We start from the raw sequence: 27,978 nt of genomic DNA on the forward strand, positions 1-27,978 counted from the left end.
CACATATTTATTATATTTATATAGTCACACACGCTCTCTCTCTCTCTCTTTCTCTCTCACACACACTAACCTTATAGACTATATACACATGGGCGCGCGTGTGTATGTGCACTAATGTTACGTTTAATGCACGTAGACGTTTATTTGTTTGTAATTACATTTTTAAATTCACAAATATTAAAATCATTAAAATAAGAATTAAAAATGGTAAAATTGGAGTGTGGAGGGTTTTTTGCATGCACGTAAAAATATACGTATATATGGCACATGTATCAAAATCATTCTTTTATATTTTTGTCTGTCTGTCTGTTCCGGCTAATCTCTGAAATTTCTGAATCTATTTTGACGAGACTTATACTGGCAGGTAACTGTTGTAATAAGTAGTAACTTAAGTATCTTTTATTTTATAAAAAAATCTAAAAGGAAAAAAAGTAAATAAACTAAATATTTTTTGTATGATTTCAGGCGAAGTCGCGGGCGAATCTCGTATTGAATAAAAAAATATTCTCCATTAGTTATGAATGAATGGAATATTCTAATGTAGGCACTTATGCCTAGATAGAGCCTTCAGCGGTGATTATTGTTAACAAAAACCATTATAAACATAATTTTAGATTATTACTATTGAGTTATTGAAATTGATGCAATTGTCACTTTGACTTGTAAGGTTCCTTGCGCTGTTTAAATCTGTCATCATCACTTAACCCTTTCCACTCCAAGGCTGTTATGTAGCATCGATAAAATTTAATTGAATTATAGTATCTTGCGATTCTAGAATATGTTTCATTTATTGGTGATTCAAACATTTTAGTAACAAAAATCTTTCCTGTTTTAAAATTTTCCGCAAAAAAAAGTATAACACCATGTCGAGTATCACTCGACAGTGGAGCTTGTGGAATAAAATCAGTGTCGAGTGACACTCGACATTGGAGTGGAAAGGGTTAAGCCATAAGACATTCGCTACATAGCGGTCTATATCTAGTGATTTCTGACGACTTTAGCAAGGTCATGTCGACCTTGTAAGGAGAAGCAATACTGCAATGATTAATATGCACACATAAACACGTTATGTAGCATAATTATATATATAACTTATTTTTATGGTTTTGTATATACTGTACATCGAAAGTTCGCAAACTACACTTTCATTTGAAATTTATTCTTAACTAGCTGTGCCTCACTACTCCTCCGCGTGAAATTTAACAAGAAAATATGTACTTTACTTAGCTTTTTTTCGTTTTCATTTAATTATATGAGAAGGATATGTATTTCACAATTTACATATAAACTTACATGACCCATATCATCAAAACTCCATCACTCGTTCGCTGTTTTCGTTTCAATTAAAATCAGCACGAACTGTCACGGTAATATTTAAAATACATTGGAATAACAGTGACGCCATCTGTCGAAAATTGGCCATATTAACGTAGAAACCTTTGTGGGCGCATGCATAACAATTTTGCCAAAGATCGTTATATGATTAAATGTATAGTTTACGATTCTATAAAGGACATACAGACAAACATTCATTTTATATATATTTGAAACTACAATGAACATTGCCGGAACAACTATATAGCACCTACTTCTTTCCTTTGTTTCAGACAGTTCAGCTCTCGCGCCTTTTCTGTAAGACAATACGTGTATTAGCCCACTCCATTGCAATTAATATGACGTAAAGTTTATTATGTATGCCCCGATAAGACAATGATAACGACACGTCGAATTTAACGACTGTATTGACTTTTGATTGTTTGTGATTTTCATCATCCGTTCAGCTGTCGAACGGCCACTGCTGTAGATAACGTACTCGGTAGATCTCCAATAGGTTGGTAGCTTATATCCTGCGTTGTGAGAAGGTTCCTATGCTGCGCTTGCCACTCTAGAACCTAAAGGTCACACTGACCACATTTTATATACGCTATCGCCAAGTTTCAGTTCAAGTGGCAGTAACCTGCCAACTGCCACTTGAAATTATCAATTCGCTTACTTTCGTTCGTCTACACTTCCAGCGTATTTATACCATCTTAACAAAGTCGCTTCTAACCGATTGTATTAGTAATCTCTGGGGATATGTCCAGCTGAAATGATTATCACTACAACTATGCAAGAAAAGGACCAATATCTAGCCACTTCCGCACTAGCTAGATATTGGTCCTTTTCTTGCTTAGGATGGACTTCCGCAAGGTAACGCCATTAAACACTACAACTATATCAGAGCGCAAGTTGTAATATTAGTTGTTTTAACTCGAAGGATACCATTATATGGGAGCTCAATTTTATTCCACTTTCTATCAAATTGGGGTCTACTTACATTCCTTTTAAGACGTAATAAGTGATCACATTAAGTCATACTTACAGGATAGAATTATCAAATTATAAATATTGACATATAATATTTATATTCCTCTCCCGTTCCTTCAACGCCGGCGAACCCGTCACCCATTTTGGTCGCAATGCACGACAGATCTTTTTATATAAAAGCTAAGCGATATTCTTTAGCTATGTAAGGTTAGCAAAAACAATATAAAGTATATAATATCGCACAAGTCAAGTCAATTGTAATATGAATAACGTATATATCTGTAAGTATATACTTTAGGTATTAAGATTATAAGTAAAACTATGTTATTATTGTCGATCGAAGTGCGCTTGCCTCATGCTATTGCACTATCCGAACGATATAACGCTGGCAGTTTATAATGCTTTGTTTGTTGCACTCGTGACCGAGTTAGAAAGGGACGCACAGTAATGCGAAGCTATTTGATTTTTAATCGCACTCTTCTATCTTTGAAGGCCGCGTAGCGAAATAATAATGAATATTTATGTAAATGCACGAAATTATTAGAGCGAAAGACGATATATCAAAGAGTTTACCCGTCGATCTTATCGCATAAACGATTGCTTAATATTCAACGTGGATATTTACGAAAAATAACACTCTTTAGCTTTTTCCTCGGCGACACATGAACCGTTAAATAAGGGTCATTGCCCTGTGTTTTATTAATATTTCAATAAAAGCAAGTCATCGAATTCATTTGTCCATATCGGGCATTATCAATTTAAAATGCTAAACATCTGGACGAAAAAGATCTGACAGTTTTTCATAATCCTACATTCTCTAGACCAAATCGAAACAATGAAAAATGAAATTAATTAAATATAAATCAAATTTTTACGCATATACATGGTGTTGCACGTATGTTGGACTCTATTGTTTGCGAGTCAGATGTAGGTGACATTAGGGGTATAAAGAAAGCCGGCCTTGTACCAGGACTGGATTGCCAGTCCGACTCGGCCTGGTACAGCGAGTATTACCAAAGTTTAACCCTTTCCACTCCAATGTCGAGTTTCACTCGACACTGATTTTGTTCCGCAAGCTCCACTGTCGAGTGATACTCGACATGGTGTTATACTTCTTTTTGCGGAAAATTTTAAAACAGGAAAGGTTTTTGTTACTAAAATGTTTGAATCACGAATGAATGAAACATATTCTAGAATCGCAAGATGCTGTAATTCAATTAAATTTTATCGATGCTACATAACAGCCTTGGAGTGGAAAGGATTAACTTCATCATAGTTTTAAATATGCTGTAAAGGATATAATATTGTACATGCATTCACGTGTACTTCTTTTGTGTAGATTTGTTTGTAAAAGTCGGCGTAAACGATGGAAAAATGTAAAAATTAGAATTGATATTAAATGTAATCAAAATAAAATCTCTCTGCCAATTGGCCGCAGAGAATTACAGGTGGCTATAAAATAAAATAAAAAATAAAAATGGCGATTGGTTATAGGTGTAAAATCTTTAAAGGGTATGTATAAATATCAATTAATTATGCGCTAGTGCGATCAATGGTTTTAGAAATAATTAATAACGCAAAAAAATAGTAAGACATTTTAAATTATTTTTTACCGCAATAGAAGGTAAACTTTGTCCAAAAATCAATGGTTTAAAAACTAAGAAATAACTTAGTGATGACATGGTAAGAAAAATCGTTTACAAAATTCGGATTACAGTACCCGGCGATAAATATTGCACATCGGCCTTTGGAAGGAGACATTCGTCTAATTTCGTCTTTGTAAAGCGTTATCTCTGCCGCACGACTGACAAAACGTCACATAGTGTGGGACAGAGATAGTGCTCTACGAATCCGAAATTAGCCGACTAAACTACATATTAATATTAATTATTATTACTACCCGTCCCTGCAGATTTCGTAACCGTAATTATTGCCCTGTAGCATTTTAATAGAAAAAATAAACTAATGTAACATAGAATTACATAGTTTATACATGTTTGGAAATAGGAGCAAAAACTAAAAAAAAACTTTTTTTCTGACAAATCAGCTACATTCTACCATTAAAAACTTTTACATCTGTTACCAATCATCTTGTAGAACCGCTATTATTGTATAACTCTTTCTTTCGCTTTCAAAATGCTCTAATATTTAATATCAACATGTTGATTTATATGTATACATTTGCGACAAAGATTGAAAATATTTCTTCGCATATATCTTTTTTCGCATTCGTGTCTTGAATTTTAAATTCATTACATTATAGATAGAGATTCGTTTACGTAATATAAATTGATTGCTTTAAAACTTTGTTTACTTTTCTCTACATCGGAGGAGAAACTTGTGTTAACTTAAATTGATATACTCTTACATCTACTTGAAACAACAATATGTTTTTTCATATACCATGATGTTTATATTACTATAATATCAAGGAGGCTTTCGCTATGTCCGAAATTTCTACAAGTGACTCGGTTGTAATTTTAGTGCAGTTGTACTTAATAGAGAGTTTGAGGTGGCAGGAAACAGAGCGTCTAGTCAATGTCTAAACTCGGAGGTTCCCGGAGGAGGCCGCTATTTACTATTTTACCGGGGAAGGCCGCCGTGTAAGGAACATTACTTTGGTTTAGTGACTAATCTCAAGAGCTCCCATAAGGAGAACTCTGCTTGCGCTATCACAACCCGATAATACCCGCTTAGCATTCCAACACCAGAATACCGGAGAGGACTGAACCTCGGATTGGTAGGTTCGTTACTACTACCATCACACTCCTCCCACCACCTCGGAAAGCGTTTTACAGGCCTAAATCATTTTTGTACGAAATTCCGCTGTCATTCCACATTCGAAATTTGAATTTCGAATGAAATTAAACCGTATATAAGTCGCTACGAATACTGCGAAATACCTTATGCGAGTTACATCAAAATTATATAACAGTAGGTTTAAGAAATTTCTCTTTAACAATAATTACGACCAGTTTCTGTTGATATTTCTGAATAACGACAGATTAATCATTCATCAAACTTATTCAATGTACAATCACATAGTTGTAGTGTTACGTGTGTGTGTGTGATACTTAAAGATAAGTGAAAGACCTAGTCGATAAATATTTATAATTATAATATTCATCGCATCTTTATCTTCGTAGAAAGTAATGTTACGTATTTTATTTTTCTCGTTGGGACGGGTTCTCTTATTACGACAAAATATGATGTTGAAGAAAGAGGCTTCGGAAAGAGAGAGAGAAAGAACATCTGAGATCCTCTTGAAACCGGAGACCTGGACGTCAGAGAAGGTTGTACCGCGACCTTCTTCAACCATCAGTTAGAAATTTCTATATTTAATTTTGTTCCATATACTATGATAGACTAGTGCAGATAAAGTATAGTAAGTAAAGTGATATTTTCTGTAAATGTGTTTGATAATTAATTGTTAATATTTTTATATTAAATATATTAAAATTTATGAATCAAATATGACAAATATTAAGCATATCCATGTTTTGATTTCCCTGTGCAAAATATCAAAAACGAATCCACATGTTTCTATCGTTCATATAAAAGTAATAAATAACCTGTCAATATTTCTTACGTAAAAAATATTAAAATGAATGTAGCAATTAAATTTAAAAGTGTTCTATACTTTTGACGTTTTATTTGTATTTGAATATGAAATAAATGAATATGTATTTCTAACACAAACAAAATTATTCCATATAAAAACTTTTAAACGAATTATCGGATGCTTTCAATGATAATTGTTTTTATTATAATAAATATACAGGATGATTAGTTATAGGTGTAAAAGCTTCAAGGACTTGAATGTATAGCTCACTTGTCACCAAAAAGGCAGGAAAGTCTACACCTATTTCCAATCAACCTGTATAAATTGATCACACGTAAATATGTTACATTTATTTATTTATTTTCTTATAAAATGCGGTAGGACAGTTACTTTTGGAAGTACAAAGTCTACAGGAATACAAAATAAACAATAAAATATTTTATAAGAATGTAGTAATCCGATTTTAGAAATCTTTTTATTTTATATATTATCATAAGATTTTTGTATAGGGTATACCATACATTAATTGAAAGTAATTAAGCTATAGATTCACCCCTTTAAAACTTTTACACCTAGAATAAATCATCCTGTATATATATAATGAATAAACTGTTTATCTTTCTTTACATGTCAATTCTCGTTTTCTACTTCCGTGACATTAAAGAATCAATGGCCGATTCCGTTACAGTCTACAGTTATCCGAGGTGGCCGCGCGTGCGCAAGGTTAGGGAGAATTCACGGCCTCGAAACGTTCGATTTTTAAAACGCGCTTTTGTTAACGTATTTGGGTCTCTGTGCTACCATGAATGACGTCTTTATTGAAGACCCGAGTCATTGTACTGGCCGGCAGACGTGGCTAATCATGCGGAATTTTCAAAAATAAAAACGCATAAACATCTATTGGTACTACAGATATATATATTAGTGGTAATATGTTTTTAATAGTAATGTGAACTTGATATCGTTCGATTTTTTTTTAAATTTCTTATTTACATTAATATATCATTTGTTCAAGTGTTTTAAATATAAACTATTTATCTAGTAAATATTGTGGCCTTTATTTTTTGAAGGGCGTAGAAATATATATGTCAGTGAAAATAGGTGAACTAAGTAAAAACAAGTATGAAAATAAATGAAAAGAAGCAAAAAGAGGAGAGAAATATTAAATTTATCTCATAGAGTAAGTCAAGAACTAAGGGTACGTTTACATGCCTTAAATTTAAGCTGACCTTTCATTAAACGTGATTCAAATAAAGAAATTGTGATAGCACTTTTCGTACAGAAAAAAAATGTTAATATATATCGAATAAATGATCTAAATATAGTTCACAATAACAAAAAATCTCTCTTCATAAATTATTCTATATTCGACGAACAGCATGACAACGTGTTCAAAGATGCAAACACTCAGGTCTTTCAAACAACAACTCTCTATCTTTTTTTTTTTATTAATTCTAATTTGTATCGCTAGTTTTTTTTTACAATATTTAATTTTCGCTTAAACTACACGCAGACAGTTGGGAGAGGGTTGCCGCTATTTGATACGGATCTTTCTTCTCCCAGCTGCGAGGTACGACAGCGTTTTATAATTTTTTACAATTTTTCTTACACAATTTTCTCTAATGGGTAAATACAGCTAAATTGTATATATATTAACAATACAATTTGGAACACTCAATTACATATTAGTTACTACAACTCTCTATCTACAACAAGGTTAACAAATATTCTCTTTTCTCTCTCTCTTCTGCCGATAGAAGCTCATAGCAAGGCATAGGTCTCCGCCAAAGATATCTATGGTGAAATATACCATAATCGCCTCGCTTGGTAGGTGGTTTGGCGATCGTGTTGTAGTATTACGACGGTACGCAGAGGACGCTGCTGTCTATCGCTTTTTTTATGGCCCCGATTTTGAGGCCTGTTGTCCCTTGGGTGTTCATGGACAATATTTTATTAATAACTTATTCACGTAATAATTTTTATTTTCTAGTTGTTCGTTTATTCCTTTCAATATTTTTCACTATTGCGTTTTTCTATCACATTCTCTGGAATTCCTTTTTACACCTTATTACCTTTCATACATCGCCATCGCATTTTTCGAAATTCCTCCTGGATAATGCTATTTTACAATTTTTATCTCATTTTTCTGTGCAATATTTTTAATTTTATTATAATTTGGTACCAGTAACATATTCCTATTTTTATCCAATTTTTTGGTTTTATTTTCTTTATACAGGTATATTAACGTTTTTAGTCCTTAATGGAAATATATAACATACGAAAAATCAAGACCACTAAACTATACTAAAATACATGCAAATCTTAACTACGTTGTTTTTAGCTTTACATTAAAATTTCTCTCATTTTAATAATTAAATGTTAATTTGTGTTAATTTCATTTTAATTAACCTTACTAGTTTTCAATGTCGATTGTAATATAAAAATACAAATGAATGAATGATTCCATTCATTCATTTAAAATTCCTGATGAATATTATTTCAAGATTATTACTTCTTCGTTCAAGAGTGGGTAAGTTAATATAGTGTGCGTAGAAGTGCTGATCACCGCCTGAGGTTTGTGAGACGCACACGAGATTTTTTTGAGCCAGTTGAAATTCTCTTCCATCTTTTTATGACTTTCAGTTCTTATATTTCGAATTTTGTAATACAATATTTACTTAATATAAAACATAGAATGTGCTGAAAAAAAATTACAATTACATTAATTTAAAATTACTCGTCTAAATATGGCGCCATTAATTCCCCTGTATATTCATAGATGTGACATCATTAATGGTATTAGGTTTCTATCGATTTAGGTGGTAAGCACCAAGAACTATGTTGAACTGACTCCAGGTTTGAGAGCTACTAACAATTGCTTTTTCCTCCCACTATGACATTAATAATTATCATAATCGTATTATCAATATGTTTTTTATACATTATTTCCCACCATTTTACAATATTATATGCATGCTATCATATTAAAAATAATAGATACATTGAGCATACCGTTATATATTTTCCAAATGTTGCCAGCTATTTATATATACCTTATACATCTTCATTCTATTATGTTATTAGACCTTTTAACAGCAAACAAAGGCAAGAGCTCTCTCAACTTTAGCCGTTTTAATACATATTCTAACGGTTTGGTGTAAAAAGAGGGTGTTGATATAGTCAAGTATAGCGCAACAGATCATAATTAAAATATATGTTTAAAATAAACGACTAAAGCCAGGTGGCTATGTGGAAACAGCTGCTTGCAAACTTGATAAGGAGGGAGCATGTTTAATATGTTACATTTAATAATGTATCATAAATATTCAGATTAATAAAAATTATGCTAAAAGAGCATTTCCTTGGCCCCTAAAATAAGGCACTGCGTAGCATTTGTTACTTATACGAATAATATATATATAGAAGTGTGTTTGTAAATATGTATGTTTATATGTATGTGTGTTTAATAATGAATGTATTTGTATGTATGTACACCCTAAACTGCTCTCCCACCTTCATGTCTCTCATCTCTATCCAAAGGTTGTCTTGTAGAGATCGCCTCGAGCGATAAGACTGCCTTTTGTATCTCTGTGTAAATTGTTTATTTTAAGTGATTATCTGGGGTGTATAATAAGGTATAGATTATTAAATGTGTATAGATTGTATCAGGAAATCGATCCGTAGATGAATGGAAGTAACCAAAATAGCCCAGCGGATTAGCGCGCTGAACATATGGGTCAGCCGCTGAAGCCTTAAGGTTCTAAAGTTAAGACCACGAACCCTGAAGCACAGCGTGCGGTGTACACCCATTAGTTTGGCAGATGACTTTTTTGTAACGAGTCTTGAAAATAAACACAATTGTAAAAACTCAAGACGTGACAAAATGTGATTATAAAAGAAATAAATGCACTGAAACTGCACTGTGATTTACCTAAAAAGCTGTGGCGGAGGAAGACGGAGTTGTGAATGGAATGTAAATAAATGGTAAGAGAATGATTGGATCTGTGAATAATGGAAGAAGGGTAATAGATATATTGAAGAACAAAAAAGGAAAATGGTAAGAAAACAAAAATTAGTTAATTATTTATAACAAAGAAGAGTCCCTGTTCTCGATATGACAGGGGTACGAGAGGACCCAAAAGCAGGGCCTTAAAAAAAGACCTTGTTAATTATGTCCAAAAACCCTTTATGTACATTCGAACCTGTGTTTAAAATATATAACGGAGACCTTGTTATATCTATTTACGTTTAATTTCAATAACTGGTAAACATTTGGTTGTAATATAACTAAATTTTGGCGCAAAATAAAGACTGCAGATTCTTAAGTAACCAAGTTCATAAACATTTGAATCTACCGTGTAAGCAAAAAAAATAACACGTTTATTTACAAATCTAAAGAAAAATATATCGTACACAATGGCAATAGACAGAGGCCGAGTAGTATTGTACTATTGTATACTATAGAAATAATGACAGTGCCCCAACATTCCTATTGGCCAGAGTTGACCAACGCAAATGATTTCGCGGGCCGCTTTTAAAAATGTATTACGCATTGAATACCGAAGGACTGCATTAATGAAAATATATCAAATAAATGAACAAAATATATCTATTATTATTCGTATATCGATTAGCTCTGTTATGCTGGTAATGAATCAATTATAGTGATCAATTTTATGCTTTGAAAGGACATAGTCTTCACCCAAAGATATCTATGGGGGATATATCATAATGGCTACGCTTGACAGGCGTGTTTGCGATCGCAGTGTGATATTATGGTGCCCAAGTTTTTAGAAGATGGGTAGCAGAGTCTTCTGCGTACCATAATACTACATGCTGCGATCGCCAACTCGCCTGTCAAGCGTGGCCAATATGATATATCCCCCCATAGCTAACTCGGGGGCCTAAGCCTGGCAGTGGGTGTCCATGGGCTGAAACGATGAACAATGACATGCCTTATGAATATATTTAGTGTAGCGCGGAAAAGTAACGATAAAAGAGAGGTCAAAGTTGTTTACCGTCATCAGGAACGCCTGTCGGATAACTCATGAATTTCGATGTAATTTGGCCAGGTTATGCAAAATAAAGATGACGGTATAGACTTGTTGTTCAAGGCAAATAAAATGATATGAGATACAGAAATCTTACCATGTTACGATGGTTGGATCAAGTGAAATTCCGCACGAAGTCATATCTGAATTTGTACGTGTCAAATAATCATTTTTAGCTGTATTTACCTATTTTAAAAATGTAATCAATAATAAAACGCTGTCGTGACTTGCAGATAAGAAAAGAAAAATATTGTAAACAAAACACCCTAGCTGTACTAATTAAAATGAATATAAAAAAACTTAGCGGGCCGCAAATTGATCCCCACTGCTCTTAACTACCTTGAGGAATTTCACTGGCTAGCAAATCGAATCACGACATACTCTTGTCTATGTAAAGTGCAAATCCGTTAGCGACTACGCAAGTTCTTTATAATATACCATTACATCTACCGTCTAGAATATTTTACAGTAAATTTCATTAATACGCTTCACGAACCAAATTCGCTTTATATTTAAAAAAAGTCATCGACGAAATCGGTTGCGAAATTCACTATATATGAGTATGTATTGATAATTCAGTATTATAAAACCTTCGTCGCCTTTTCTCGAATACGACAACACGGTAATGTTTACACACCATTACTCCTCGACATAACGAGTGAAGACCGTCACAAGTGGGGTTATAGCTAATAAACTCCTATGTATTATGACTGTGTTTAAATCTCGCATAAATAAAACGTTTCCTGTTCCTCTTTTATGTAATATAATATAATAATAATTTATGAAGATTTTTAGCCAGCTATAATTTATGAATGTAATAAACAAGGCCTTATTTAGTTGTAATAAAAATGTATCCGCCTGAACTGAGATTTCTGTAGCAGTGCTCGATCTTCAGATGTTTAGGTTAAAAACCTTCAACGCTCTACTAGAATCCTGTAAAGTAAGTAAAAATCATTTGTCAGACATCGACCAAAATATATATCAACAAACTACGGTTGTCGTATAGTTGTATAAATATATATAAATACATATTCATCTTTATATATGTATATAAATATATGTATATTACACTAGCCTCAACTCAAGTTTAAGCAGCAATATGCAGGCCACAATAGGATAGCTGCTCGAGATGTAGATAAAGCCTTTATTCTCAATTTGATTACTTATTTAAACACCTCTTATAAAGTGTATGTATAACAGGGAACTTAACACCGAAGGCATTTTCTATCACAATGGGAAGTGCAGAGATGGAACAATAAAATAAATAGATATCATAAGAGAGAAAGAAAGGAAACATCAACATGAAATGAGAATAACAACATACTATCGACTTTTACTAACTATAATGATATAAACATAATATATTGCATATATTTAAATATATATACGTCGCATTGTTGTCGAGTCTTCTTTGTTAATGTCGACAGCATCGGGCGGTGTCCCTTTTATGCGTTTATGTTAGTAATCTACTAGCGCCATCTGTTGACGCCCATTGATACTACAATGTTCATACATATACTAATTTTGTAAACAATATCAAAAGTTTGTTTAAGACCCGACCCCAAATAAAGGGAAAAGGGAAAGAAGAAGAAGAAGATCAAAAGTTTGTTTAAACAAAAAACGTGTTTGTGAATAAATACTACAGGAACATTCTGGTTTTATTAGTGTTGCATAAACTGCGCTGTTAAATATTTATACTCTCATTGAAGTTCTACTCTCGGTGAAAGCGCGCGGCCTGCACGATCTGACCCGCCTCGCTCGTACACCACCTTCCTATCTCCAATCAGATCTAACTCCTAAATACTTAATATTTGTCGTTATTCCACTTTAAATTACACACGTTTTCAACGTTGTGGAATAATGTGTTTTACTTTATTACTGATTGCATCCTGTCTGCAAATAATTATGCCGAACGTAATTGTGTCTTTTTAACATCCTTTAAGGAACGACAGCAAAGTGTAAAGTGCAAAGTTCATATAATTATGGTTTACATAATCTATGACAACACTGTATTGTATTAGATAGGCTAATTATCACTAAGAAAGGGACTAATATATAGCTACTTCCGCTATGCAGCAGTAGTCATGCAATGAAGTGCACCGCCCGCCAGCCCGCTGATAAATGCGCGTGCGGCAATCAATGCAAAACACAAGTGAAAAAGACACTGGCACTTGGCACTGGTCGGTGTAACATCTCCTGAGGATGCTCCGTGGAGAGTTGAAACACGTGTTGAGTGAATTAACGGTGGTAGTAATATTTATAAGGAGTATTAAATATTTAATGCTAGTATAGATCATTGATAGTTTTGAAAATAAAAACAAAATACAATAAAAAAAATTATGATTAAGTTCGTCTTCAAATCTATTGAAAAAAACTGTCTGATTATGCTTTTTGTCCAGCCATGTTTGAACTAAAATTATTTTTTTGTAACACTAGTATTACCTATTTAGTTAAAAGATTTTTTTTTGTAACATTTGATAAATTTCTGGTGCACACAGCATATATATTAAAACCACAGTTTACTTAATAATGTTTAATGCATATAGCTTCCTTTCCTTGATATCGACTAAATGTAATTAACACAATATGTCCCTTTGTTTAATATCAGGAATGTCGTCACTACATCCAAATCGCAGCTGCCCATGTGCGAAGTGCAGAGTAACCCTACCACAGTTATAATTACGCATCAACTGTTCATTCGTGTTTAATACACGTTCACATATGGTAATAACGTTGGCGCCATTTTATATTCAGTTTTTTTTTTTTGGAACAACAGTCAATTTCGTAATTCGAATTAATCTATTGACAATAATATACGAGCTTAACAATTACGCAACTAGTATCATTATTTACAAAATAATATTTAGAAAAAATACAATGTAAATACAAACAGAGCGGTAACAAATTTATACGTACAAATGTGATCAAAAAGTAAATTGAATTTGTTTATAAAATGTAAATTCGGTATATATTATTCCAAACTAATTTCATCCCTTTCAAAAAAATTCCTTTACGATAAAACGCACTTATGCCAACGCTTTTTATAGTTCTAGAAACAATCGGAATAGTCTTTTTCCGGTATAGCCTTCAAGACGTTTTTACCTCCTTAATCGTGTTAAGACGACATCCCCACATTGGCGTTTTGATTTTGCTGAATAGTCAGAAGTTGCACGGAACCAAATCAGGCGAATACGATATTATACTATTATATGAGTGAATTTTAAAAATTAATTTATGGTATGTTTTAATATTCTTAAAAAAATTCTGTCCGATTTTATACCTAGCGAGCTATATGCATTTTTATTGAACGCTCTTTCAACTCTCCTACGAGGGATTTCCCTAAAATCCTAATAATGTCAAGTTTTGCTAGACGTAAATGAAGTTAATGAAACTAGATATCATTGTTATTAATTGTAAGTAATATACTTATTTCGTTTGTTAAATTTAATACACTTAATAGCTGACATTTATTCGGCGAAAGGAATATTCCTACCAATTTTCAAGTTTCTAAGCGTTATGGTTACAGAGATATTGTGATGAGTCCATACATGGGTAGAAATCTTAAATATGCATATATATATATATATATATATATATATATATATGTGTGTGTGTGTGTTTGGTAAGAGTATATTGACTATTATTATGACTATTTCCCCTTATTTTTTCCTCGAATCGAGAATTTCCTTTACCGTCGAAATCGAAATGCCAAATCAAATGCCGTATACACTAGTTGAATTTTATAACTTATTACCAAGTGCACAAATCATGTCGCAACGTGTTCCGGAGACGGCGTGTCTAACCTCCGATCTTGGTGTTCGCTTACCTTTGAATTTGTATGACAATGGAGGCATACGCGTTTGGTGGCGTATGAATAGGCGATCCGTGGACAATGCAGCCGAACTGGCGACGGTGCCGGTATTTATAAATGTTCCGATTGTTGAATAAGTTATTTTAATTTCAAATTATTTTGAAAATGCGTATTCTTATTACAACGACATTTGGTTTCATTATTAACTTCAATTAACGATACTTGATATCAGTGTGTGTTGAGATCCACTATCGTGGACATCCATTTTCATTTCATGGACCCCTAAATATTTTTTCGCTGACGTAGACCCCTTGCAGGTTGTCATAGACCTCTAGGGGTCTATATACCAGACCACTTTGGGAATCACTGGTCTAGAAGCTTGTTTGGGAGCAATGACCATCCAATATAATTAATGCACAAAGTGTGAATTATATAAAATTGTTCACCGCGACCTGCGATCATAAATCTCAGTAATGTACCGCTAATCTACCACTGCACACGTCCACGGAGACCGGTAGTCTTTTATAAATTAAATCTGTCTTAATTACTTATAAATGCCAAGCTATCGGATCACGGAACACAGAAAAGCAATAATTCTGTTAAATACATTTCTAAAAAGTCAATTAGAAACGGACATTTTTGCTAATGGCGGTGATGCTATTAATAAAATGTTCATTTCTTTTTAAATTGTGCTATTTATGAATTGTCGTTTAATAAAATATTACAATAATAGAATAAGTATTTTTGTAATATGTATAATATATATATATATATATATATATATATATATATATACATATATATATATATATGTGTGTGTATATATATATATATATATATATATATATATATATATAAATATGTGGAATGGTCAATGGAAAAACACCCGACTTTACTTCTAAAACTTTAATTAATACATATACTTAAAAGTCCAAGTCAATGTCAATCCTACCATCTTTCTATCCTAATGTTGCCATTTTTCTCCTTCATATATATTACATATAAATGTTTGTGTATATATATGAACGTATGTACGTACACCCTAAACTGCCCTCTCGTTCATGCCTCTCATCTCCATCCAAAGGTTGTCTGATAGAAATCGCCTCGAGCTATATGAATTGTTTCTTTTCTTATAAATAAAATTATTATTATTACTACACTATTGGACTGTGACATGCTAATGACTTTCCAACGCGAATTCTGTCAAATCTAGTATCAAATAGTTATATAGAAATCGACTACCTGCCAATCCCAGCAACCAAAGCGTCTTTAAAGAATGGTGGGAAACGTCTTTTGTTTTCGTTCTTGCGTCAGCTAATCATCCGTATGGCTCACATATTTTCAGATCCTATCGCGGAGGCAATCTCGTGGGAACTCGCTAACAATGGCGCTCGACTCTTAAAAATGAATTTGAAAACGTTTTATATCTATTGACATTAATGAACTTTCTTATGACACAAAAAAATATCATTACCTGAAACTTAATGACAGTTTTAATCACTTCATTTAATTGTAAAACATAATAGTTTTTATTTAATTTTAATTTCATTAATTATTATTAGAAATCATCAATCACTAATGAATATTTCAATTGTTTCAGATGGCGTAGAAAACCAGTCAGAAATATCCAACGCAAATGCTTTTAAACAATCTGATGGCCGAGGAATCTTTGACCGCAAAGAGTTTGATAACATCGATTAACAGATCTAATAGCGACGAAAGAGTGCACGGTACTGTCAAAGCTCAGACAAAGAGCTTCATTCTTCCAGAAACGAACATGGCGGTAAAGGACAAACACGATGACAGAAACAAGTGCGTGTATTCGATCCCGATACAGTCCTCGCTGTCCCCCAAAGACACGAGGACAAAGTCGATGAGTGACGCAAAACAAGCTTTCCTTAACGCAACCGTTAACTTACCACAAAGGAATGTGATTAACGAATCCACGTTACACTACGCACAAATAGCCATTACAACAGAAAGCGAGGACACTAGAAGTACAGGAGGAGGGAAAAATGCCGCAACTAAACGTGATCCTAAACCTAAAGACGAACAGGCACTGTCCCTCCCATTGGACGTATCGAGCAATGTAAAGAAAAAAATCGAACAACAACAAAGGAAAGTCAGTTTCAAAATCAAGAATGTCTCCACCGCTTACAGGCGACCACCGTTTGCAACAAAAACCACAATGACAATAACTAGCAATAAGGTATCAGAATTAACCAAAAAATTTAACGACCTAATTAAAGAACCTAACAAAGGACCGATAAAACAATCAAAGCTTGCAAAGACAATAGAGGACTTACAAACAGCCTCCCGATACTCCATTAGTAACAGCTCCACTCCATCTTCAACCTTGAGTTCAAGTCCTAATATCAAAATCGTGGTTCGACAAAGAAGAAGTTCTAAGAAACGTTACGGAAAAAAACGGTGCTCCAGTATGGATTCCATAGACAAGTTAGTCCTCACTGATAACATTTCAAAGATTAGAGTATTAAGATCAAAATCTGATGGAAATAAGATCCCAAAATCTCCAAAAAAAAGGTTGTTATACCACGACTCTAGTGAGCAACAGAGCGGTTCCGATTCAATTGATGGCACTCCCACCAAAATAAAAACTAACAGCGCTCCAAAGACCGAAGAGAATACAATTCCAGAACTTAATGTTGTTAAAAATGTTATAAAGAAATTTGAATGCGAAATAAGTGCTCAATCTAACTCCAACAAAGTTTTAAAAAAACAAACAACTCAACAAGTCAATAATTTAACCGACACTGTGGTAAAAAAAGAGAAACCTAAAGTACCTGAAAAGAAATCATCATTAGTATTAACGAAAAATCTCGTACTCAAAGATGGCGTACCAAAAATTAAAACGATTAGACCGGTTTCTGGCGAAACGGTTTTAGAAGGTTTCAAAGCAGCTTCAGAAAAAAGGAAAGAACCTATTTATGATAAGAAGAAGTATAAAACTAATTACATACATTCTGAAAAATTAACATTACATCCTGTCGAAATAATACAAGAAGATCTTGATGAAACCATATCGGCCAAAACTAACGAACATGAAGAAACATTAGTCCCATCAAAGGATGAAGAAGCCGATATCAATTCGAACATTACACCTAATGAATCGTTTCTTTGGAGACGAAAGAGTAATCAGGTTTATTCTGACTGTGATAAAACTATTTCAGAAGGACCGTATGGTTTTGTTAGCGTAACTATCAATGATACAACTTCCTCTGATGAACAAACTAAAAGTTCTACGAAGGATTCTCAAAGTCAAGAGCGAGTCGAAAGCAATGAATCTCAAAATGGCACAGTAGTCGTTAATCTCAAATGTGACACTAACTCCGACTTTGAAACAAATCTAGTTGAGGCTTACAATAAGGAAGTACTAGTCGGGTTCACTACTAAACCAAAAAAAGAGGAGGTAGTCGAAGACGACTACGAGGTACTGGAACCGAGAGACAATGAAAACGTAGTCATTATCCCTATTAAATCTATCGACAGGACTTCAAAAATAAACTGTCCGCTACCAGAAATACCTAAAGAGGAATCTCAATCTACTAAAGAAGAAAATATTTATCAATCACTTTTAGAAGCAAGATCCCATCCAGAAGGTGATGAGAGTAGTTTACATAATTACGAGGTTTATTTCAATCAATTGGAAGAGAGAACTAGAGGTGATGGTGACAGTGACGATGGGTATGAATATTGCAAGTCACCGGTAAAGCCATACTGCATGACGTCAAGTTCTGGGATTCAAATAGCAGAGAACTATGTCCCTTACAGCAAAGAAGAGAGCGGTAAAAACTATGCAATTTCGAAATCTGTAAGCGGCACTTCAACGGTCAGTTACGAGAAAATCGGTTCGGAGAGGATATATGAGAAAATACCGGCAAACGAGAAGTCAAACGAAGGTAGCCCCAACAGTCGACATTCCTTTGTATCCTCCGACTACACCGGATATGACAGTGAGAACATATACGACACCATCAAACATGCAGACGGCACACCCGTATCTCACTGTTACGAGAGCATACCTAATAGTCCCAGCATGGTCAAGCTGAGAAACAACTTAAAGAAGCAGCTCTCCGGAGCTGTTCAAAAGCGGCTGTCCTTTGACAACATGTCCAATATCAGCCAATCTACTATGTCAAGCGAGCAGAAGACCAATAGCATATACGGACAACGGTCTATGATGAGTTACAACGGGCAGGAGATCGCCTTCCAAGTGCCGAGCAGTACTACCAGCGCCAGCGACAGAAGTGATCGAAGCGACGACTGGGTCGACGTCTCCGATGAAGAAAAGACTGATGAACAGAAAATTGTTATGTAAGTTCCCTTTACTTCATTATCATCCTCATAATTTCAGCCATAGGTCGTTGATTGCTGGATATAACTCTTCACCATAGATTTCAAAAAGAACTGGTTGGAAGCTGTCTTCATCCACTATCTTCTAACGAACTACCCTTATATTTATATTATTTTAATTAGTAATAAAGTTCTGAAAGTAATACAACATTATCAGAAATGACTTCATTTTGCTGCAAGGCCTACAGCGCCAGTATTTCTCTTCGGAAAAAAATATTCATCTACGGACAGTCGAAAACTTGTAAGATACTTTACATCCACAAAACCACATACTATTGTAACTTACCTACCTGTCTATTACGAAACATTAAATTTATCAGTTTATACTAAAGTATTAGTATTATTTCAGACTTTAATTATATATATTCCTTGTAGCGTACGTGAGAGGAGTCGCGGCAGAAAGAGTCCCATCAGCTGGTCCCAGAAAGTGCGGCACCAATGGCAGAGGACCCCAAAGCAGAAAAATGAAGACAAAGGTAAGTTTATTATTATGATTTACGCGATTGCATTTAACTCCATCTATACGGTTACATTTGCACTATTGAAACGTATTTAATCACTAGATGACGTGAGAAACGTTATCTCCTTTGAAACTACAATATTAATATTTCGTGTATGAATTTTATACATGCATAAACTTTTTTATAATAGGAAGGTTAACACATATAATAAAAAAATAAACTTAACACAGTTTTTTTGCTTACTTTAGAACTATGAAAAGACACGTGATATATATCCAAAAAACATTATGACGTTTATAAGCTTTTGGAATGGACGCTATAGTTCCATTTTGAAAAAGACCTTATGAAAATTTTTACCTCTATGACGGACCATAAACCAACATTCCCTCGATATTGTTAACAGGCCATCAACAACTATATATTTAGACAAAAAATAATTTAACGTCAAAATGCGCCTGTCGTTAATATCGTTGCAAAACTTAGGACGCGAGAATTGCGAGGTCGATTCTGACAGGTTTCATTCAAAGTTATGACGAATCGCCTACGAGTCAGTGACCAGCTTTACAAATTTCACTGCATTTCTGCTTCAATACAACAAAAGGAAACTTATTGCTTTACAAATTATATTTTGTACTGATATATAAACGATGCCAGTTAAGAAAAACACCTGTTTCAACCTACTGGCTATGTTATTTTCCGGGTAGCTGGCAGTGAGAAAGCAGCTTCCGAAAATTATAATTAAAGTGTTTTTCTTTTAAAAAACACATTCAAACATAGGTCCAAGAGTACGATGTAATACAATCACCTCAACATTTAAATTAATTTCTATTAAATTTTACAATAAATATATAAAAAATGTTTAGAGGAATTTAGTTTTTATATATAACAGGACATTAATATTTTTATAGGCTATGTTAAACAAATAGTATTTAAAAAGTCAAAAAGAAGTTGAGCGAAATTGACAAATAATAAATTTTGACCTTACATTGAACGTATCAAGAAATCTATTGAAAGATAAACAATATAATTTCGCACTAGAGTTCATTGAGCTTTTATAACAATGCACTTTGCTGTCGCAAGTTCAGGGGCCGAGTCGCGTGGGCTCGGATTCCTACGCCGACGCACTCCGGCGCCTAGATCCGCTTAGGATATGTGCATATTGTTTGTGTATATTCTATATTTTGACAAACCTCAGAGAATATAAAATAGCGTAGCGCAGGAATTCTCGTAACTGTGTATTTTAGGTTTAAAAATGCCACCATAAGATATGTCTATTTAATTTAAGGTTGTATTATATTAGGCCACTTGCGGACGCCATGACAAGCATAATTGAATAAAGGAATAATACTAATTATACTGGTGAACAGCAAAAGGCTTTGCCGTCATAACAAATATCGATTTAGTGGAGCGGCCTCCCGTGGCCTGGTTAGTGATAACATTCGTCAACCACTGACCCACATAGAGCTTTAGAATTAAGAATTACTACACATGCTCACATAGCATTAGATTCATTGATGTTACCTTAGCAACATCGTCAATAGATGAAGCGTTATTTTTTTATTAGTCAAATAACGCGTCTTTTTTTATAAAACCGTTTACTTAAACTGGTCGCTGTGAATATGCTTTTCTAATTATCTTTTCATCTAATTTGTACATTATAGCTTTTTATTTTCGTTTCGGGAGGGAAATTTTCCGGATGTTCAAGACACTGCTTCAGGGGGCTATGTGGGATTTCTACCCGCTAAAACCGCCCCGGTGATCGCATCTCCTGCTCATGGACCGTCTCTGCTATTTTACATAACCCGTTCCGGGGTATGCGTAGTCCACGCTAACCCAGAAACCCTCGTGTTGCTATTACGATAGGTCGGGACCACATTAATTAATTATCTACTTCACAGTCGCTGAATCTAGTGGGAGTTTAAGGCCCCCATCCTAAACACACGTTACTCCAAAGGTCTCGCTTCTGATTAGAAAACACTATTCTCTAGAGAGCTGTCATAAAGCACGTCCCAGCGCTGACGGCGTCGTCCCCAAGTATGATCTATCCTCCGTCGATCCCTTTCAGCCGTCTCACAGAAGGACACAGCCTTCCACGCCGATTAATTACAGCTTGTGCTAACCTATGTCCTCCCGGTGAAATGGTGATAGAAATTATATCGTTTATATTAATAGGTTACGTTAAAATTGTTATAGCATTTTCAATGCTATTTTATTTAGGTCAAATTATTATATACAACAATTGTTTACCCAAAACTTCACATCAATGTTCTATAATTAGGACACTAACTTCGGATGCATGAAGCGGTAAATGTAAAGTTTATAGTAAAAACTATTTTGTAGATAAACCATTGTTTACACTCAAGGATTCAAAATAATCGTACGTTCTTATGACAAAGGAGTTTTTAAAACATTTTATAATTATTTCTATTGTTCTTTAAGTGTGATAATGTGACACCGCGAAATCGTACCCTCAACTGACTGTTGGTTTAGATTACAAGAGGTCATAATTACCGCCAAACAGTAGTGAGTGATATCAAAGTCTCAGAGTAGTGTAACCAAGCTAAACATAAGTTGGCTTCCGGTAAGGTCATAAGCTCACAATTCTCAACTTAAGGTACCTTTAATTACATAGTTTTAAGTAAGCCCTTTGCCTTTTTTATCGACTACAGGTCTTTGCCTGAATATTAATATATTTATAAATTGTTGATTGCATATATAATAACCAAAAATATATGCTTTCATTAGACCCTTCGCCTGATGTTAAAGACGACGACGTCTATGATTAATTAAAGGACCAATATTGAGCCACTTCCGCACATGCAGTGGTAGTCGTGCAACAAAGTGCACCGCCCGCCAGCCCGCTGATAAATGCGTATGCAGCAAACAATGCGAATCACACAACCGCCACCGCCAAACTACTCAACACGTGTTTCAGCCCTCCACGGGACATCTTCAGGAGTTATGTTACACCGATTAGTGCCAAACACAGAGTGCTGAGTTACATGTGACTAAATATTGGTCCTTTTCTTACTTAGGATGGACTTCCGCAAAGTAACGCCTGATTCCGGTAAATAGAAATTGTAATATTAGATATTATAAAGGATGAAAGAAGAATTAGAGATGAAAAAATATATTGTTAAAGTTATTTACCCGAATTGTGGAAGGTGGAACGGGAGATCCCCAAAAAGGGAGACCATAAAAGTGTCACTTGGGAGTTGTATAACTCAGGTAAAAATAGAGAACCTAGCCGAATCATTACATAAGTAAAGTCCATTCAAAATTATCCAGCGGGAAAAATACTATAATCATTTTGTATAGATCCTGAAGAATCCAAGGATTTCATTGACACAGCCAATTTGGATTTATCTTGTAGATGAATTCACAAAGCCGTATTCTCTCGTCTAATTGCGCAATTATAGAGGAACCTCGTTGTTGAAACAACTACGGTGCATCATAATTATATTTTAATTGTCGGATGTAACATATACGCGTAATTCCTTTGAAATGAGGGATTATTGTAGTGTGTTATTTTATATTGTACATATATATATATATATATATATATATATATATATATATATATATATATATATATATTTATATATATATATTATTGTATGTAGATTAGTGAACCTATCTTTCGCTTGGGAACCTCTGCAGCAATTAGAAAATTTGACGCGTCAAAACCAAATTCTTTATTAATTTGACAGCGTTCTATATATTCTATTTTTCCAAATCAATATATTATTCTTAACTAAAGCGTGCAATGTACATGTCAACTACCTGCTACATGTACTTTGGTTTATTTTGATTATCTGTAAAAAATGTCTCTAGTTACCCATTGTACTGTTTATGTTATTATATCTCTATGTTCTTCTTTCAATTTAATTTCCACAGTAATTTATACAGTTAAATGTATTATATTGATTTACACAAACTTTCTGAGCGCCCCCGATACTACTGCATGATGGACATCGTCATATAGTTCGAGGGTGTCTGTTGTTCGATGAACAAAGATGATCTCCTCGCTGTTTGGCCCCTGAACCTCGTGGATGGTAGGCGCTCTTGAATCTACATCTGTACCGTAACCTTGACAAATGAGATGTTGTCTATCGACCTGAGTATTCTCCACGGAGCAGGGGACCCAGGTAGTGCACCACTTCTTCGCATACGCCACGTCCATAGGGTTCCTGTGAGTGCACAACAACTTCAGGAGGATCCTTCCTCTAAAAGAAATAATCTAGGCGGTCTGCTATGGTGATCTCTTTCACATCCGATAGTTTGGCTGCCATAACCACAGCACCAAAATGGTTCATCAGCGCTTCGTCAACAACGAGTTCGTTGCACTTACCTTTTAGCCTATTCACTGGGAAGAATGACAAACTCCCTGACAGTCTCCCTGGCCTTCTCACAGTTTCTTTCGCCTTTTACGTCTTTGAATGTGGTCACTACCACTTGACCCATGACGGCATGACGTTCGTCTGTTTCCACCGTCCTGTTTTTTAAATATCTCAGGAGGTGGCTATAGCGTGCACTTAATATGACTCTTATAACCATGAAGTTGGGTAATATTCAATATTTGTTGATGTAATAAAATCTTTATTTTGATTTAAAAGCATACGAATCTAACACGTAGCTCATAGCTATAAGAACCATAATCGTGTCCTTGCGTCTAACGTAAAAGTAAAAATTCACATCCTTGACCTTAAAAACTCATGGATATAAGTATTACAAAAAGTCGTTCATTTCTCGACCAATACACTATGACCTATGAAGATAAGTATATCGTACGAATGTTATTGGTGGAGGTAGTCATTGTGGGTCAGGTTACGCCGGTCGCGACAACGGAGCGCGACGTTTTGCGTAATTCGTCACGACCGATCGTTTCGAAACGAGTCGCCGGCGTTCGGATTACGTTAAATAGACTGTGAATATTAAATGATATTCCACGAATAACAGCGCTTGCCGGTCGCAGTTCACTGAATGTACCCTTTCGCCTACCTCACTTGGTCTCTCGGTCTTTGTGCTGCAGAAATCGTCAATTCTTGCTATTTACAATTTAACAACTTAGCTTCCATTCTCGCGCCGATGCACGGTGTACGATGAGTGGCCGATCTCGCCGGCGCGAGTTTCCTACCAACCAACTTTTATGTACCAGTACGGCGTCGGCATCACGCGAATAACTTGACGAACTGTTTTATTTTAATAATATTTTAACATTTTATTATTGCATCTACAATATGCAAACGAGAAAAGTTCCGCAACATGCGAAAAAAATGTGAAAGAGAAAATTAACTTTTGCTTCTGTAACAAGTATGAAAATTGTCTTGTATGTCCATAGAAAAATCACCGATTTTCTTTGAACTTGTACAATAAGATATCAGACAACGTTTAGAAAACTTAGAAGAAAGCACAACTAGGAAGTGATGTGTCGCCTCTGGGTTAATTTAATGTTTATTAGTTATTCATCTTAAAATTAATAAAAAATGTACAAAAATAAACAAAAAAATATAAAATATAAAAAATATACAAAAAAGTAATCTATCGTATGTTCAACAAGGAATGTTTAATTCGAATTTTGAATTTTTAATGACCGAGTCGGTAATCAAAGCATAATGCCTTAATTATTTAAAAAAAAACGCCTCTTAATCTGTAGGATAAATTGATTCTAGAATTTCTGTCCAAAAACTAAACGGTCATACTCAAACTTTTTACACACACACATATATATATGCATGTGTGTATATATATATATATGTATATATATATTTATAAACATTTATGTATACATATATATAAATTACTCTCACTTTATCATGTATTTGTATAGTAGATGCCCCCGACAAACTTAATATGTACTGTGTATATGTGTGAGTGAAAACTAACTGGTGCAATAAGAAAAAAAAATTAAACACATTTCAGAGTAATCACTTTATTTTTCGAATTAATATCGAATTTGTCGAATTAGTATTGTGTTTAACATACAGTAATACTAATAGAGGTTTCTTCTATACAGTGCTATTGTAAATCTATGGACCAGAATTACATCCAGGCGTGGACGTTTTACGACTGTCATTTTTTTGACGATGACACGTACACGATGTTTTTGATTTTATTGCATTGTTTCTATAGGAAAAATATAACCTTTTTCATCTTTACTGATATCCTAGCAAGCCATCTATTTTTTGTAATTATATGACCCTTCTGAAATAGCTAATTAGGTCACGATGTTCTCAAGTTTCTTTTTACTTTATTTTTTTAATTTATTAGGCACACAAAATAGGATACAGCCAAATCAAAGTATTGAACAATTTTTTTAACTTGTATTACATGATGTCTTCTATATTTAGGTTAGTAGGTAGGTTTTATAAATTTAAATACAGGCTATCTATAATTCACTTCTAATTAAATAAAAAGGAAACTGTATTTTGACTGTGTGATCGACATTCTTTTAAAAACTAATTCTGTGATCTTTTCTTTTGTAAATATTATATCAGATTCGTTGATGTCTTTTACTTGCAAGTTGACACTATATTAAAAAAATATAAAATAATTAATTACAAGTTTACGTTCATAATAAAATAAGGCACATGTCTCATAAAATATTAATACAGATAAGTTTTTTTTAACAATCTATATTGCGTACGAATATGAATTTTATTGGAATTTTCTTGCAAACTTTAAAGATAAAGGTTTTAAGACGATCAATGTATGGTGTATTAATATATTTCTTTCTATTGGAATGCGACACACAAATTTCAGGCAGTACAAAGTCCACAGATACAGATAGTAAATAATAATTAATATGTTAATGTTAAAATTGGAATTTTTAAAATGTTTTTACTTAATATATTATCATTACGTTATATATTATTTTGGAAACCATTGATATAAAGTCCTATTTCATTAAAATGTTTACAACTATACATAATCATGTATATTTGTATGTGTTAATATAAATACAAGATATTTTCATGTTCTTTATTAATAATATTTAAGGCAACCCTATATATTTTTTGTTCTTCTCTCTTGTCGTACTTGTTACATTGTTACGTTATTTTTTATTACAGAAATCATTTATTTTTGGACATGATCTACCAGGTATTACTTGACAACAAATGATCTATACAGACAACCTTTTAAATCTCTTACTGCCTTACTGTATTATATGTTTGAATCTTTACGAATGTGATATTAAATCATATATAGTTAAAGTTTAAATTGCCTTGACGTTACTACCTCACTAAGATATATTCATTACAATGTTGATGTATTCCTAATACGGAATTTATAGTTTGTGCAACTATTACGACTTGTAGACCCTTCATTGCGGCGTATTGTAGCTATTGCGAAAATTGCACGGCTATAAAACGGCAATGATTTACGTGCTTAACGAAGAAACGGTTCGCCCGTGTGAAGATTGTATGTTACCTCATCGTTGAGAATGTATTCTATTACAATCTTTGTCTTAATATTGCATTTATAGGAAGTCTGTAATAGCCGTGATATTTATATGTTAATAAAGCAAGTTTATACACAAAGAGAAAACACAAAAACACTATATTTTCTTATAAAAATGCTATAAACAATAAATTAAAAATATGTAAGATCTTTTTGGTTCATTTTTTTTTTGGACGTACCACTTTATACATTGGCAATTGACAGACGTCATAACACATGAAACAGATAACCGCTAGATCCTTAAGGTTCTGCAGTATAGACCACCGACAGCAACTATAGCGTAGTACGGACGTCCACAAGGCGGATAAGACCTTGTGACCTTCACCTAATTTGTTTTTTGCAATTTTCTATTTTTTCTAAAAGATGTCAACACTTTTGATTCTAAATGCACCATGCCATCAAACTCGGGGATTCCCTTTCTAATTAAAAATCAACGCAATTTGAATACAGTTTTAGTTTTATTTTCACTTTGTATTATTTTTGTTTTTTAAATGTTTACTTTGTTCAATATTCTTTTGAAATTAGTATTTTCGTGACCCTGGAACCTATCTTCGATCTTTACGTGGTTTGCTATAGAAAATATTAATTCACTTAGCGGCGTTTCAATTTGCGTCGTGTTTTTGGAACGTAACCACGACGCAAAGTGAGGTATTGGTGTACTAAACTTCGATTCGAAGTATATGTAATATTTAGTTAATCAATGTGCCATAAAATAAATTGCCAATAAATACATATAGTGATTTCTAAACGCAAATGTAATGTAATTAAAAATATACACGCAATATCCTGTTCAGTTTTTCTTGTATAATCTTGCTGACTCGTCACGCGTTGCTGTGTTTTTGATATAACACGTTGATTTAATATACCGCATAATTAATCAGTTCAATTTGTGCGCGTTGAAATTGTACACAATAAATAAAATATTTATTTATCTATATAAATTATTAAAAT

General features: G+C 33.7%; 1 protein-coding gene across 1 annotated transcript in view; it reads left to right on the forward strand.

Annotated features, from left to right (window-relative positions):
- Positions 1–21,019, forward strand: part of LOC137930385 (uncharacterized) — a 31,059-nt gene extending 10,040 nt beyond the window's left edge. The window contains exons 2-4 of the mRNA XM_068773626.1: positions 16,332–19,066; positions 19,481–19,581; positions 20,934–21,019. Of these exons, the coding sequence (XP_068629727.1) occupies positions 16,368–19,066; positions 19,481–19,581; positions 20,934–21,019 (2,886 nt within the window). The 5' untranslated portion in view covers positions 16,332–16,367. The remainder of the gene's footprint in view (positions 1–16,331; positions 19,067–19,480; positions 19,582–20,933) is intronic.
- The last annotated feature ends 6,959 nt before the right edge of the window (positions 21,020–27,978 follow it).

Source organism: Battus philenor, unplaced genomic scaffold, assembly GCF_028537555.1.
Source record: "Battus philenor isolate CCGP_79_NKW_IND1 unplaced genomic scaffold, ilBatPhil1.0.hap1 SCAF_6, whole genome shotgun sequence".
In the NCBI taxonomy this organism is placed as follows: Eukaryota; Metazoa; Arthropoda; class Insecta; order Lepidoptera; family Papilionidae; genus Battus; species Battus philenor.